The 16,865-nt window shown below is 37.2% G+C and overlaps 2 protein-coding genes across 3 annotated transcripts in view; one reads left to right on the forward strand and one right to left on the reverse strand.

Moving 5' to 3' along the window:
• Window positions 1–3,535, reverse strand: part of CORO7 (coronin 7) — a 155,328-nt gene extending 151,793 nt beyond the window's left edge. The window contains exon 1 of the mRNA XM_056805820.1: window positions 3,523–3,535. The gene's annotated coding sequence lies outside the window, so the exon portion shown is untranslated. The remainder of the gene's footprint in view (window positions 1–3,522) is intronic.
• A 151-nt stretch (window positions 3,536–3,686) lies between these two features.
• DNAJA3 (DnaJ heat shock protein family (Hsp40) member A3) overlaps window positions 3,687–16,865 on the forward strand; it is a 44,414-nt gene continuing 31,235 nt past the window's right edge. Inside the window, exons 1-3 of one of the 2 annotated variants that reach the window (XM_007499066.3) lie at window positions 3,687–3,958; window positions 11,720–11,856; window positions 12,666–12,749. In XM_007499066.3, coding sequence (XP_007499128.1) covers window positions 3,748–3,958; window positions 11,720–11,856; window positions 12,666–12,749 — 432 coding nt within the window. In that variant the 5' untranslated portion in view covers window positions 3,687–3,747. The remainder of the gene's footprint in view (window positions 3,959–11,719; window positions 11,857–12,665; window positions 12,750–16,865) is intronic. The other variant, XM_001363363.5, reaches the window with a different exon arrangement.

Here is a 16,865-nt window from a genome sequence, read left to right on the forward strand (position 1 = left end):
TGAACTGGGGAGGAGGGAAACTGGAAGAAAAAAGATTTAACCAATTACATGGAATAAATTCATTTCCACACAAGTTTTCCTGTTATATGACTGAATTTATCTACCTCCCTCCCTTCTCTTCCCATTCTCTGTGCTGGCAGGTAATTTGATCTGGGTTACATAGGCATTATCATATAAAACATTTCCATATTGTTCATTTTTGTAAGTAATCTTATGAAACCAAAACCCCCAAATATAAACTCAAATAAACAATTGAAAAATTGTATGCTTTCATCTGCATTTTGATTCCAACAGTTCTTTCTCTGGAGATGGGCAGTATTCTTTGTCCTAAGTCCATTAGAATTGTCCTGGATCACTGTATTTTTGAGAGTAGATCACAGTTGATCATTCCACAATATTGCTGTTACTGTATGTAATGGTTCTGCTTATTTCACTCTGCATCAGTCCATGAAGGTCTTTCCAGCTATTTCTGAAATCATCCTGTTCATTATTTCTTATAGTACAATAGTATTCCATTACCATCATATACCATTTGTTTAGCTGTTCCCCAATTGATGGATATCCCTTTAATTTCCAATTCTTTGCCAATACAAAAAGAGCTGCTATCAATATTTTTGTATAAGTCTGTCCTTCCCATGCTGCTCCCTCCCACCTTTTTCTAATCTCTCTGGGATACAGATCTAATAGTAAGTGGTATTACAGGATCAAAGTGTATGTATTGTTTTATAGCCTTTTATTACCAAATTGCCTCTTTACTGTCATAATGGCTGATAGGTGTGAAGTGGTACCTTAGCATTGTTTTAATGTTCATTTCTCAAATCAAGAGTGATTTAGAACATTTCTTCATATGATTCTTTTTTTGGGGGGGTTAAAAAACCCTTTTTATTATATAACTGCAAGTAATACCAATATTCCAAAAAATGGTGTCAAACATTTCAAGTTTTGGAATAAAACAAATTTCTCCAAGAAACCATTAATCTGTAACCAGGGTTGTAAGGAGGTACCTAGTCTCCTAGTTACCCAAACCTTACTGGTTCAATACAAAGGGAGATACAATACCCATGGCTTGGGTGTGGAGAATTCTTTAATATGGTACAAGGGAATCCCAGAAGAGAAGGCATTGAGGCAGGGCAAGGCCAGGGGGCCAGCTACTTTTTTAGACTTTCTATGATTAGCACATCCAAAGTTTCTGGATTCTTATATAAAACAGTAAAGGTAAATTTACAAGTTTAGATCATATGATTACTGATAGGTAATGTCCATTAATAGATGAGGAAACCAAGAGCCAGGAGATGAAATGATTGACTCGAAGTCTCAGAGGTGAGACCCAAGATTTGAAATAGATTTCCTAAGCCCCAAATCAGTGTTTTTTGTACTACAACATTTTGGTTAAAGGAATATTATTTATTCAGAAAGTAGAGATGTAAAGTAAAGAATCTGAAACAGGACGAAGAAAGGCATAGAGATGGGGAAGCAGAAGATGGTTCATGGGAGAATGTATGGTGCAAGTTTTGTTGAAGTGAAGAGTATAAAGGAGACAAGCTGGATAGAAAGAGAACATGGAGGGCCTTAAATGCCAGGCTCAGGAATTTATCAAGAGAAAATAGAAAGCCAATGGAGGGTCTTTTTAGAGACATAGGTCTATGTGAAAAGAGAATTGTCATGGAAGTATGCATGGGATAAGTGGGAGGGGAAACAAGTTGATATGATGGAAGGAGCTTCAGTTTTAGAGTCAGTGAACCAGGATCTATCTCCATCTTCGCAATGTATTCCCTTGTGATCTTGGGCAAGTCACCTATTCTCTCAGGGTCTGTGTTTTCTTGTCTGTAAAATGAAGTTAAACTAAGATATCTTCTAATTCTATTATCTATAGCAGATTGGATATAAAGAGATTGTTTAGGAGATCCTTCTTTCAGTTATGGATGTCAGTGGGAAAATGGGCTCAGAAAAGCGAAGGCAAATGCAAAAATAAAGAATATAAAATATATCTTTGATTGGAGTGAAGAGGGGCCATGTGTCAACTATAGTTAGTCCTATTGAATTTGGGCCCATTTTGCACTTTATTTTTATAGAAAATATTACTAATCATTGAAATATGAGACAGCCTCATATGAGTCATGACTTATATTGTTCTAAAGTGATTTTAAGTGACATTAAGTTAATACAGATTACTGATTCTTATTTGCTTTCTATGGATGCTTGGCACTGAAGACCTTTCTCAATTTGTTTCATTCTACTTTTCCAGCCCTAAGAACTTTATGAACTCTAAAATTTAGTTAAATGGTATATTTTTCTTGTTCTCTCTCACCTTCCACAGATGTAAACATCTTTTATGCTTGGACAGACTTCCTTTCTCCATCATCTCTGACCATTTGCTATTCAACAAGATCTCTGATTTTCTTCATGGCATCTTTCTTAACTCCCCCATCTAGAAGAGATCCCCTTCTTTTCTAATATCACTTGCTGGTGGTTATCACTTCCTAAATTACTTTGTGTACATGTTGTTTCCCCAAAGAATGTAAGCTCCTGGAGGGCACGAGCAGTATAATTTTTGTTTCAGTATCCCCCTTGCCTAGTACATCTGGGATATAGCCAACCACTTAATAAATGTTTATTGAATTACTGAATATCCTAACCCACTGTTTATCTTTCTTATATTCAAACCCTGAATTTTAAGTATATTGTTTTATTGTATCCCTAATTCCCAAGTACCCTTTGATGAAGTTAGATACATGTATGTTGAATTGAGTAATCTGTGGTTCAAGCAGTGGAGGTCGAGTTCCCCCAGAATAGCAGCTTCCATTTCCCCCCCCTCATTTAAAACATTCTTACCTCCTCTCTTAGAATTGATACTAAAAATTAGTTTCAAGACAGAAGCTTGGTGAGTGCTAGACAACTGGGGTGAAATCAAGGGTCACACAGGGTGTTAGGGTGTGTGTCTGAATCTAAATTTGAACCCAGGTCCTCCTGATTCCAGGCCTAGATATATTCACTGAACCACCTAAATGCTCCAACAGCTCACAACATTTCTACTGTATTTTGCTCTTTTACAAGTGGTTTCTATCACCAGAGATGTGTGAGGTCGGTAATTTTATAGTTTTCATTTGTAAATGAAAGAACCTCAAGAGAGGCGACTTGCCCAAAATCATGAGGCCAGGATATGAACCCAGGTTTAGGGACCTACAAATGCACAGATGGGGCGCAACTGGCGAGCCATGTTTGCTTGCGGAACTGAGTGCGGTGGCGAGCAAGTGAGTTGATCGTCCGGGAGAGCAGTTCAGAAAGATTAGATACAAGAGACCCATGTGCAAGAATTAAGATCACGACCTGACTCTCAGGGTCACACTACGAGGTGGCTTACATTGCACCCTGGGATCCATTCAGCAAATTCGCCGTACTGCACGCTGGGAGCTGTAGTTCCACCACTAGTACAGGCGCAGTCAAATTCGGCTAGACACAGATTACGTGTAACTCTCGCCTTTCTATTACAAAATCCCTGATCAAAGTCATTTTACAGCTTACCCAGTAGCTTTCCACTCAATTTCGTGCCTTAGTCTTGACTAGAAGATCCAATTTGTTAGAGACCGAGTTGTGCGTGCGCAACTGAAACTGTCCCTCAATGTGCGCTCTAGTGCTTCTCGAGGAAGACCGTTACGTTTCGAGAATTGCGCGTGCGCACACGCATTCCCCTTTCCCGGCGAGTCGTTCTAAGGCCGGCTCGCGCAGGCGCTGTGTCCCCAAGCCAAGATGGCGGTGAGGTGCTCCTCACGCTGGTTTTCGGTGGCTGTGGGGAACCCCCGGCTGCCGGCCGCGGCGGGGAAAAGGGTTCTGGCGCCCTGGGAGGGTACCGTGGTGGTCTCTCTGAGCCGTAGGCTGAGTGACGTCGCCTTCTCTCCTCTTTTGGGAGTCTGCGCCCCAGGGAGACTCCTGACATTGAGACCTAGCGTCAGCCTCTCAGGTGAGGGGAGGCTTCGGCGCCAGTCTGGAGGGTGAGGGAGCTGCCCAGGGCGAAGTCGTCGTCTCCCGGAGGGGACAGTTCGGGGCGTTGGGACCTGGCTGCTGTGGGGCCGTGGCTGGGGGAGCCAGCTGGGGGAGGGGAAGCGCGGCCCTGACCCGCCTGAATGAGCGAGGAAGGAGGCGCCGGCAGTCAGCATGTGACCAGGGAACCGGAGCATTTCGAGCGAACGAGTGAGTGAGCAAGCGAGGATCGGCCCCGGAGCAGCCGCCTCCGTGGACCCCGAGCCCGCTGCCCCGCTCCGAGCAACTTGCGAGCGCCCCAGTTCCTCTAGGCTGTCTCCTGCAGCTGGTGACCTTCCTCTTCTCTCCCCTTCCCTCTGGCGTTTTACTGTCGTCTCCGGCAAGGAAAATAGCAAGCATGAACCTGGAGGAGGCAAACTGGATTTGGTCCAAAACGGCCCACTCAGGAACCCCTTTCCTGTAGGAAGCAGTCCCTGACGTGCCTCCTTGATTACTGTATAATGAGTAAATCAAATGAGAAAGTGTGTGAAACCCATATCAAGCCTCAAGACAATCGATATAAATGTGAACTGTAGTTATTATGACGTTCGCTCCCTGAGGCTTCTTGTAACACTATCTGCACCTACCTTGTGCACTTAAGAATATTTTGTGCCATCATGATTTGGATCATAGATTTAGAGCTGGGAAGGGATTTTAATCTTAACTAATAGTTTTACAGATAAAGAACTGATTCCTAGAGAAATTAAATACTTTGTCTAAGACCATATAAATGTAGCAAGTAATGAGTCAGAATTTGAATTTGAGTCTTAATTCCACATATGTTAAACACTAAGAACTTATTTTGTGTTAAGTACTGTGCTAAGTGTTGAGGATACAAAAAAAGTTTAAAAATTGTGTATCTTCCACTGTGGTCCTATAATCCATGATGCCTCTTCCAATTAGACTATAAGCTCCATAGTTATGGGAACCTGGTCTTTCCTTTACTTATTTCTACCTCTAGCATAATGCTCTGTGTAAGGTATAACAGTTTTTATATGCACACACACATACATACATACATATATACAGTTATGGGCTTATTGATGTTCTTTTTGCTGTTCAGTATTGGATGGTTTGGTGCTGGAAAAGATGCTTGGTTTCTCCTGTCATGAAGGTACCTTTGTATGATGCTATCCAATTTACATAAGGTTCTTCTCTTTTAACAACATTGTGAGGTGTTCTTTTTTCTGTTTCATAGATGGGGAAAATGAAATAATCTGTGTAAAGTGCTTTACAACTTTTTTTTTTTTAACACTGCATAGCTTTCAGTTATTGCCCATAGTCACTAGGCTAGTACTTGGCAGAGTCATTCTCTTATCTAAGCCTTTCTGGCTATACTTGAAGCATTATACTCTGTACCAGGTATGCAAAGATGAAACAATAGAACTCTTGGCCATTAACAAATTTACAATCTAATGGAGCCTGTGTATGAGCCCCCCAAACCATGACATCAAAGACAACAATAATAATAGTATTTATATAGTGCCTCCTATATGCCAGACCCTGTGCTAAGCACTTTACAAATATATAGTTGAGGAAACTGAGGCAAACAAATGATTTGGCCATGGCCACATAGCTAGACTGAGGTCAGATTTGATCTTTCTGAACTCCAAGCCCACTCTGGACAAAGAGGCATCAGAAGTTTTGCTCCCATGGAAAAGAAGGGATTGCTTTGGGAATTAAAGAAGATTTTGTAAAGGAGGCCCCTTTGTATTTCTTTAGGAATCTGGCACAATTTTGGGCACGTGGAAATGTGATGGAAGTGCATTTAAGTTATGGATGATAGCATGTGCAAATGCAAGGAAATAGGATGGAATAATGACTTTTAAAAAAGTATAAGTTTGACTGTAAGGGCCAGACCTAGTCAAGGGATGTCTTCATAAAATAACCACAAACTGATACTCCCATCGGAGAGCTAGTACAGTGCCTTGTTCATAGTATGCTCAATAAATGGTTTTTTATTTAATGACTTTCTGCCATCCTTATTCAAATCTTCAATATTTTTTTTCCCTAGAGTTGAAGTCACATCATTTGGATATGGGTCCAGAAGAGTTGACATATGAGAATCTTTTTTTAAAGTATTCACCCTGTTCCTGCCTGATAGTGGGCTTTTGGATATAGACGTTATAGATGAAACGTTAGTAAATAGTGTAGGATCATGTCCACAAGGTCCCCAATATAGAGTTGGAAAGGGCCTGAGAGGTCATTTAGTCCAGCTCTGTCAACTTAGACATAAGGAAATGGAGGTTCAGGGAGTGGAAATAACTTGTTCAACATCATATAGGCATGACCTTGAGTAGGATTTGAACCCAGGTTCTCTGCCTAGTAATCTAGCTCTCCAATGCATCATACTATCTCCCCTATAATCCTAATAATATATTAAAAGACAATGAATTACTTAGAAGCAACATGATAGAGTGGTTAGAATTGGCCTCTTAAGACAGGAAGACCTGGATTCAAGTTCTACCTCTGACTACACACACTGTGGTGATCTGGACTAGGCATTTGATCTCTCAGTGCCCTATGAAACATTAATTAGTAAGACAATAAAGTTCAGAGCAGGTCCCAACCTGCAATGAGACTTGAGTTTCCAATGCCAATGAAATATCAAGGCCAGACTTTTCCCCCCATCCCTTTCATTCTCATACAGCTTGTGTTTGGTGACAGACCTACTTTAAGTACCATAGACCTAGATTCACAGTGTGATGTTTCAAATGTATAACCATTATTAAAAGTACTATGTAGGGGGCAGCTGGGTGGCTCAGTGGATTGAGAGCCAGGCCTAGAGATTGGAAGTCCTGGATTCAAATTTGGCCTCAGACACGTCCCAGCTGTGTGACCCTGGGCAAGTCACTTAATCCCCATTGCCTAGCCTCTATCACTCTTCTGCCTTGGAACCAATACACAGTATTGATTACAAATCAGAAGGTGAAGGTTTTTTAAAAAAAGTACTATGTAAAACTTAGCCAGTTTTTCTGATGATTCCTCTTCTGTTTTCCCTGGTCTCCCTGCTAGACTCTCTCCCCTCCCCCTGTTGATTCAGTGATGATGTATATAATTGCACTGAGGTAGACCTTTCTTAGCTTCTGTTCCTGGTTTGCATATCAGATTAAATTCTTTCCTAGGGTTAACAGTTTTCTTCTACTTTCACTTGGCCCTGGTAGATGTTATCAGGTTTTTTACTCTGAAGAGAACTTTAGGAAGGTTGTGTGCTTGTCATTATGAGGAAGAATGCTCATTTTTAGGCATTTCACATAAAGTATAGCTTTTTTAAAATTATAAAGTGATTCAGAAAGCATAATGCAACTTTAAAGACTTTCCTTTGAGATTCCTAATTAACACAACAACAAAACTTACTTTAATCCTCCAATTATCAATATCAGGTGGGGGATAAATTGGGCAGAGAAGTATGCTTTGCAAAGATGTTTGCTTCTGTTCTGAAGACCATCCATAGAGTCCAAATGAAATCTATTTTTTCTTAGTTCTTTAGATGTGCCTGATTTAAGGGTTCTTAATCTTTTCTCATGGACCCCTTTGGCTGTTCAGTGAAGCCTATGAACCCTTATTTATATATAAAACCCTTACAGTTCTTTATTAGAATGAATACAAGTATCAGTTCCAGGACAGAAGAATGGTAAGGGCTAGGCCAGGCAGTTGGGGTCAAGTGACTTGCCCAGAGTTACACAGCGAGGCAGTGTCTTGAGGAGATTTGAACCCAGGGCTTCCTGACTCCAGACCTGGCACTTTATCTACTGAGCCACTTAGCTGCACCTGGGCCTTTCTTTAGAATGATGTTTTATTGCCTATGTCAATGTGAATTTTTGGATGACTCAGTTTACCTTTATTTTTGAGAAACCCCAGTACTAAGCACACCTAGTTTGATTTAAATGTTAAGCACCTTTTTGTTATAGAGGCTTCTCTGTTGGTTGAAAGTTTCCTCTCAGGAAGTCCAGCTCCTGAGTTTGACCTTTATCTTTAAATTTGTTACAGCTGACCATTCTCTAATATCATAGCTGTTGAATGTTTAGAGGTTTATGCACCTGTTTGTAGTTAGTCTTCATAGGCTTCCCAAAGGTATAAAGAGACTCTCAGGTTCAGTATCTCTTTGGAGTTGGCACTACGATCTGTGTCTTCTCCCAGGGATATGGTTCCCAGAGTATCAGAGACTTTGGTTCTGTATGGAATTTGATTTATGATTCTGTGTGGTACCCATATTGATGAGCCTAACTCTTTATTTGATTAAAAAGTGGGTTTTCTGACTACTTGGAAGTTCTGTATTTATTTCCAAATTAACACCTACATGAATAATGGAAGGAAATAATAAATTTCAATTAGTTAGTGAAATATGTTAGTGAAAATGCCACAAAAAAACCAATAGAGCCTCTTTGATGAAAGCTACAACTACATTCCACATAGGGAAAAGAAAGTAGATAAAAAATGCCTGTTGGTAGACTATGATAGGACTTCCATTAATCTAAAAAGTGACATAAGTGATACCTAGGATATGTTTGAGAAAAGTAGGGAAAGATGATTCAAGTGCTTCAGTCATAGTTTTGTCAAGTTAAGATGTAGAGAAGAGGGTTCCAGTGAATTAGGTGGATCATTGATGGAGGATTAATAGACAAGAGTTGAATACAAATGAGTTGTGATTTGCACTATTGCAAGGAGCACACACACAAAAGAAATCACAGCTTTATTGAGTTGCTATAGTTTGCTTTTTTTTAGGTCAAGGCCATGTGCTCATTTTTTGGTATATATTTCTAACAGATACAAAATGGTTCATGTATGAGTCTCGTAGGCTATTTTTTAAGGAATCTGGGTAAATTAATATTGTCTAATTCAGGGATCAGGAGAGTTGAAGGCCAAATCCATCTTGCTGTATGTTTTTGTACAACTCGAGGGAGCTAAGAATAGTTTTTATATTTTTAAGTATAGTAAAACTTTATTTAAAAACATAGAGACCATTCTTAGCTCCCACATGGTAGGCCATAGTTTGCTGACCTAAGTGACTGTTTTTATTCAGGTAGTTATGACCCAAGAAGAAGTTTGTAACTAACAGTGATCCACTGTTAGAAATCACAACTAAAGCCACTTAAGCTGTGATTTAATCTTAAATTCAGTGACATAATTGTGTAATTTTTAAAAGAGGAAAAATAGGAAAGGTAAAAAATTTAAAACCAGCTTTTCCCACTTGCATATGGATAAAACACTTCCCTTTGTTCAATTCACCAGTTATTTCCTGTCCTTGAGAATCTTTCCTTTACTGGTTTACTGCGGAGATACAACCTGTATACAGAAAAGTAAGTACAAGATTTATTGAAGAGGGAGGTGTATTCATAAGAATCTGACCAGAGCCCAAAGGAAGATAAAGAGTTTGAGAGCTGGAGGTGAGGAAAGACTACTTGCTGGTCATGGGAGATAATCTTTTGAAGAAGGCATGGAATACTGAGTTCAGGAAATATCTATTAATTATATCTAATATCTGACTGTAACATAGAGTGAAAGAAAGGGAGTAATGTGAAATAAATCTAGAAAAGTAGTTTAGAGCTGAGGGATTTGTACTTTATCCTAAAGAACATAGGGAACCCTAATGTTTTAGAGTAGGGAATTGATGAAAGTAGAGCTTTGCCTTAGGAAAATTATTTTGGTAATGGAAGAAGCTTTAAGTTCCCAATATATAGGAATCATAGGTACTTATTAATAGTATTTGATTCAATCAGTATATTTATTATTTCAATTCTAAATGAAAAACAAAAGAAGTGCATGATATAACTTTATGACCCCATGGCACAAGGAGTCATGTCCCCAGTTCTACAATTGCCCATCATTGTATTAGCCATATTCTTTTTTTGGAGCTGGTCCTCCTAGTTTGTACTGCTTTGTGTTTTTGGTTTTAAAAATCAGTGTTTTTCATAGTCATACTTGGGGGGGAGCAATTGTTTATTAAGTATGTCTGACTTTCTAATTATTGCCAAACATAGAAAGGTACACATATAGATTAGCAAAACAGAAACTTTTTATTTTGGGGATGGGTGAAGGGAATGAGAACCATCCAATTTTAAATTAAGAACAATTTCCTTCGTGCTCACTACTGCTCAGATTTCTGAAGCTACTTCTGCCAAAGCTACTGCTGTCCTCAGCCTTCTGAATTTAGTAAGGGGAGCAAGACTTGGGAAAGGAAGCAATACAAAGTGCTAGGGAGTTTTGTGCCCATGCCAATATATCTCAAATATCAGAACTGAATTTTGTTCTTTTATCAGATGGAAATCTTATTATTCCCATATGATTTGCTTTTTTGTTACAAAGAGTATGAATAAAAGAAAATACCAAGATTCCAAAAGGACAAATTTTACATCCTATTTTTCTTATATTCATTCTCATGTTTTCTATTGAAATTCCCCTATTTTGTCTTCCCCTCCTTACCCTACTCAGTATCCAATAATTTATTTTGATGTGGGTCATTTTGCTGTTTTATTTTCTCTTGTAAATGTTCCCATTGTATTTCTTTCACTTCATTTTATGATTCCAATGCTAACTGCTTTGACTTTATTATCTCATCCAGTCAAATTTGGAAGTTACAGTACAAGGTCAGAGAGAGTCCAGCCAACAATCTGGTTTTGACATAGGTTGGTTTCTCTGTAGAAGTAGGCTAGTAGATTTTGTTTGCTTTTCCCCTCAGAACTAGCTGATGCAATAGTCATGAAAGAAGATCTGGAAATTCAGTCACCTCTGTTGTGTGCCTTAAAAACTTTTGACTTTTTCACCTTTTGGGAAAAGCAGAGACTGAAGCATTCTTGTTGATGGGACTAAGAGGCCTAAGTTCTCAGATCACTTAGCAGCTATTCTGGGAAATAGAGTATGACATAAACTAATGTAATCAAACAGCATTTCTTTTATAAAATATTGTAGTTGCCTGGAATGCAGGTTTTGAATAAAAAGAACTTTTAACAATGTTAAGACACCCACCCTCATAAAGATTAAACATGATACTCTTGTGCCATTCCTGAAGTTCATTAGATTCTAATGACCCTTTTCACTAATGAATTCTGGCAGCAGCTTGACTCAGTTGCTTATATTTATGTTACATTTTGATATTCAGAACCAGTGTATGTAAGATTTTAAATGCCAACTGGAATGAGAAATTTGTATTATATCCTAGAGGATATAGGGAACCACAAAATTTTAGAGTAGTGAACTGACATGTATAGAACTCTGCCTTGGGAAAATTATTCTGGGCAGCTGTATGGAAGGAACTTTATTATTGTGATAGTCCGTGTGAAACAATTGGAAGATGAGTCTAAAAAAATTGAATTGTTGGGTATTTCAAATTCTTTTCTTCTTTTTTTAGTCCTGAGAAGGGTTTCATCTTTGTGGACAGGGTGTGTATGTGTGTGTGTGTCTAAGTAAGTTTGTGTGTGTGTGTAGGTAAAGACATAATAGCCTCATTGAGAACAAAGTAAAACTTGAAAGGTTATCAATCTTCCATATTTATATGTTTTTGTCTTTTCCTTTCTCCTTTTGGCCATGTGGCAAAAAATTTGTGGGTTCACATTTTTATAGAAATGTTATTATATAAAAATAGAAATATACTAATTTCTTTCTCTGTCATGGTCAAAGTGCAAACAGATCTTTTCATAAGCTCATCCAAAACTTAGTTGCTTACATTCATGTAATAGTCTAATATCAATTTTTTTTCTTTTAGGAATAAAATTTTACCCTTTAATTTGTACTTCTCCATTTCATACAAGTTCCCCTTCCTCAGCCAAAGATGATTATTATCAGATATTGGGAGTACCCCGAACGGCCAGCCAGAAAGAGATCAAGAAAGCCTATTACCAGGTCTGTATGGCATCCAGAAGTGGATCATCTTTGAAAGATAAGATTGTAGAACAGATAACATTATTCTTGTTTATTCTTTACTTTGATCAATATGTTGCATAAAGAATTTGTAGCATCTTTTCTTCTTCATTGGCTAGTGCTTATGACCCCAGAACAAATGAGAAAACCCAGGTTTTAACAAACAATATTGTGGTAACTCAGCATAAGGCTAATACTTGTAGACTTTTCCATAAGTTCAGCAATTTAGGACTTTTTTCATAGGATGTCATATGAAGACATTTTGGGTTGTATCAAACTCTTGAGAGGAAACCCTTGTTCATAATTTGTTGGTGCTATGGGAGCTTTGCACCTCTTTCTCACCTTTTCCTAAGGCACACTTGATTCCTGTGCTGCCATCTGGTGGTTATGAATATTGCAGGCTCTTTGTGATTTCTTTCAGCATTTCTTTTTCCAATTCTATTAATCACAACATTGAATAACATAGAAACAAGGGTCTCTTATAGGTTTAGTTTTCTGTACCACTGTTCTATGAGTCTATATGCTATGTGATTTGAAAATCTGACTTCCAAGCCTGACTTTAAAGACCTTTTCAGCTATAGCAGAGCCAAGTATATTTATATCTCAGTTTCCTCACTTATTAAGTTACAAAAAGAAGAGAAGAAAGAGAAACCATTTTGTACTGAATTTTGTATTGCACTGTATTTTCAAAATGTAATTTAACTTTAACAAAAAGTCATCTTATCCACCCCTCCAATGCTGTATTTTCAATGGCTAGATATTACATATTGATGATGTTACTGTTTTCTTAGCTTGCCAAGAAGTACCACCCTGACACAAATAAGGATGATCCTAAGGCTAAAGAGAAGTTCTCACAGTTAGCAGAAGCCTATGAGGTAATGTGACTAATATATACTTGTTTTCTCATTCATTCCAATTTTCAGGTTGTACTCATGCTGCTTTTTTCCAGATAGGACCAATCTTACATATTGTAGACCTAGAATAAAAGGTTAGAGGGCTTCAGTTTCTTGGTTCGTCACATTTTAATTCTTTTAACAACCATTTATTGACTTTCTGTATAACATTGTTCTAGACATGATGATGAATAGAAAAAAAAAAGAGTAGAATCTATTCTCTTCTCTACTTTTGAAGAATGTAGAAAAAATAGCACTTAAAACAACTGGAGAATGATTCAAAAAAAGTTGTACTATTAGGTGTTTCAAACCATCTTTCTAATGTATAAATATATGTGTGTGTACTTATATATGTATGTATATAGCCACACATAATAGCTTCATTGCGATGAGATAAAACTTAGGGGGAAAGGTTATCATTTTTCTGTATTTACTTGTTTTTCCCCCCTTCATTCTCTTGTCTAAGTGTGGCAAAAGATTTATATTACACGTTTTTGTAGAAATACTATTACGTGAAAATGGACATATACTAATTTCTTTCTCTATTATGGCTTAGATGTAAATAGATGTCTTTTGCATAGTTCGTCCAAAACTTGGTTGGAAAATCTTCAAGAACTTTTGCTAGGAAGTTGTGACAAAAACCTCAAAATTTTAAAAAGAGAGCAAAAAATTTTTAAAGGGTAATGAGAAAGCAAACTTAAGCCTTTACCAATTACGCATTTCAAATCAAGCAGATCTGAATTATTGAGGTTTTGCTGTATTTATTTTAAATAAATGTTACTTTGTAAGGACTCTTAAATGTTCTTCGTGCTGTCTCCTCAACCATTTATTTATTTTACAAACTCTTACTTTCTGTACTAGTAACAGCTCTTAAGGCAGAAGGGTAAGAGCTAGGCAAATAGACTTGTGACTTGCTCAGGCACACAGCTAGGAAATATCTGAGGCCATATTTGAACTCTGGTCCTTCTGACTCCAGACCTGATTATCTATTCACTGTGCTTTTCAGCTCAATATTTTAAAGTACAGTGACTATAATTTTTTTCCTCTTGTCTTGTGGGGTTTAGTACTACAGTGCATTTTGGATTTTTCCCTCCTATCATTAAAGAATGATGGGGGGTGGGGGACTTCTCTTGTTAGTGGCCATGCCTATCTTGGGATCTTTCCACATTTGATTTTATTTAACTCTGCAATAGAAGCTTTTTGTATACTTCTTGACATTGCTTCTCTTAACACCCCCACCCCACCCCCAACCCCGTCCTAGAATTTTAGATTTTACTATAATGAGGGAGTCAGGGGATCTGACTCCTATATAATGAATTATATCACAAGTACACTTCATACTTGAGTATTCCATAACTTTAAAGTGCTAAAAGAATTGCTTCTAAGTATTCTTTATCATTAGTTTATATTCTAGCCCTAATACTGTGTGTGTGGTTCTTAAACTTAAGCCACATCATTTCACTCACTATCTCCCAGTCAGCTTTTGTTTCTTTCCTGGTTTTTGGAGAAATAAAGATATTTTTTGATTCGTGTTTTTAATTCCTGTTTTAAACTGTTCCAGTCTATAGCTATCTTCACCATAATTTTGACTCTTGTCTTCCTGGTTTCTGGTAAAAAACCTGTATTTTTTCTTTATCCTTTCTCTGGCCTTTGACCTGGTTTCCCTAGAAGCTTTCTCCTGGTCACATTTTGCATCTGTCAGATTTTAACTCTTTCAGTGCCTTGAATGGTGCTCCACTAGATAGTTGAATTCATTAAATATTTGTTGAATTGAATTGAGTCATTTGTCTAGCCATCTCTTTCTCTTTTTCTTCTCTTGAGCTATTCTCAAGGGGTCTAAGTATCACTTGGTATAGTGGAATGAACATGGGAAGGTCAGGGTACTTGACTCTGGATACTTTACCCTGTTCAAATAATTTCTTTCAAGTATTCAGATTTTTCAGCTAGGCTAAATGACTTCTAGGTTCCCTTATAGTATTAATTCTGTGATTCATTTATCCCGATTTTGTTTCCTTTTTTTAAAGGTCTTTTTAATTTGTTTTTTTTCCTTTTAAACAATTCTGACAATAACATCACTGGCCTAAGAATTCTTCTCTTCCAACACAAATTAATAAAGAAAAAAATGCTCAACTTATTAATACCAGTTAACATGGCAAAATGTTTGATAGTACAAGAAATATCTATAGTTCTTTCCCTCTGCAGTGAAGGAAATTGTTTCTCTCCAGGGTTTGTAAATATATATATATTTACACACACACACACACACATAGCATTTGGTTTTCTATTATTGTTCTTTCATAGTTATACCTACTTTCTTTCCAGTTTCTAACTACCATAAAAATTCTGCAGTTGATGTTTTATTTCTAGCTGTAATATTTAAAATTATGAGGCTGGTTGTAGCTTAATAACTTTATTAAATCAAAATTTAATAGTTGTAGTAGTACTAGTACTAGTAATAGTAGTAGTTAGGGAAAAGAAGGAGAAAGATAGAAAGGTACTTAACCTTCCATTATTGGCCTCAAGCTACATGGATCAAGGGTCCACTATACTTCTCCACATATGCTGAAGACCCAAGACTTCCTCTTGATCTTAGCTTATAAACTCTTTTCTCCACCCACTAACTCTTACATGTCACATCTCGGGAACCAATCATAGTTTCTTAATTTGCCTAGGCCATTCAGGTGGGGCGGTGCCTGTGGAATTATTGTTTCCTGTTTTGTTAGTTCGTTGGTTCTTTAACTTCCATTATCTGAGGCTTGTGTATACCTGAATTTACTCAGTGGTATTTGACCTCTAGGTCACTGAGAGATGACGTTAAAAAAAAGGTAACACTGGAGTGAGAGAAATTTACTTCTGACATATCTTTGATCTTCTTAGTGGAGTGGTGAATAGGTTCAGCAATAGAATCTTTGGAAGAAAGAATTTGGATTTTTTAGTCGCTCTTAACATAACATTCCCAGAATGATTGGACCAATGTATAGCTTCACCTATAGTGAATTAGTATGCCTCTTCCCATAGAAACTCTACAACACTGACTGTTTCCAATTTTTTTGTCATCTTCACCAGTTTGCAGGGTGTGAGGGAAATTTCAGCTTTAATGTGTATTTCTCTAGATTTGGAACAACTGTCATTATAGTCGTTAATAATTTGTAGTTATTCTTTTGAGAACCACTGATATCCTTTGACCACTTATCCATTGGGGAATATCTCTTTTATTGTAGATATTTGTGTAAATCCCTATTTATTTTGACTCTCAGACTATTATCAGAGATAATTGATTTGTAGACTTTTCTTCAATCTATAATTTTCAGTTTCCTTCTTGCATTGATGTTATTCATGTAAATACCTTTTAATTTCATGTAATCAGAATTATCTATTATATGAAACTGTCTTAAAATTGATCACCAAAAGGAACAGTTCTTACTATGCATGTACTTTTGCCTTAATTTCTTCAGGAGTTAATGGAAGCTTGTAAGTAAGTAAAAATAACAAGGTACCTTTTTATTAGGCAGGTTTGGAGGGGTAGTATTAGCAGCACCAAAAAATCAGAGCTTACCTATATTATTATTTAGGTATCCATAATAAATGCTCACATTTTTAAGACAATTCTTACTAATTCTCATATAGATTTTAATCTTTAATCCAATATTGTGTCCACAGTTTACTTTTTTCTTTTCTGTCCCTTTTATACCACCCCCACCCTCCTTACCCTCTGATTTAAAAAAAAAAAGAAAGAAAATCCTTGTTCTATGCATGATACACACAATTAACAAAACAAGTGCTCATCTTGGTCATGTCTAAAGCTGTCTCATTTTGAATAGGTAATCTTTTACTGGTCTCTGTCAGGTCAGTAGCATTCTTATCATTGGTTTTCTGGAATCATTATACTGATTAGAGTTATTTTTCCTTTTTTGTTTTTGTACAGTGTTATAAACTGCTCTTTTGGTTTTCTGATCACTTCATTCTTTGTTAATGTCTTTTTTTTCTTTAATTTTCAGTTCTGAATTCTCTCCTTCCTTGTTGCCCCTCTCCCATTCATTGAGAATGGGAGATAGCCATTATACATATGAAGTCTTGCAAAACATATTTCCACATTAG

This window comes from Monodelphis domestica, chromosome 7 (genome assembly GCF_027887165.1).
Source record: "Monodelphis domestica isolate mMonDom1 chromosome 7, mMonDom1.pri, whole genome shotgun sequence".
Lineage (NCBI taxonomy): Eukaryota > Metazoa > Chordata > Mammalia > Didelphimorphia > Didelphidae > Monodelphis > Monodelphis domestica.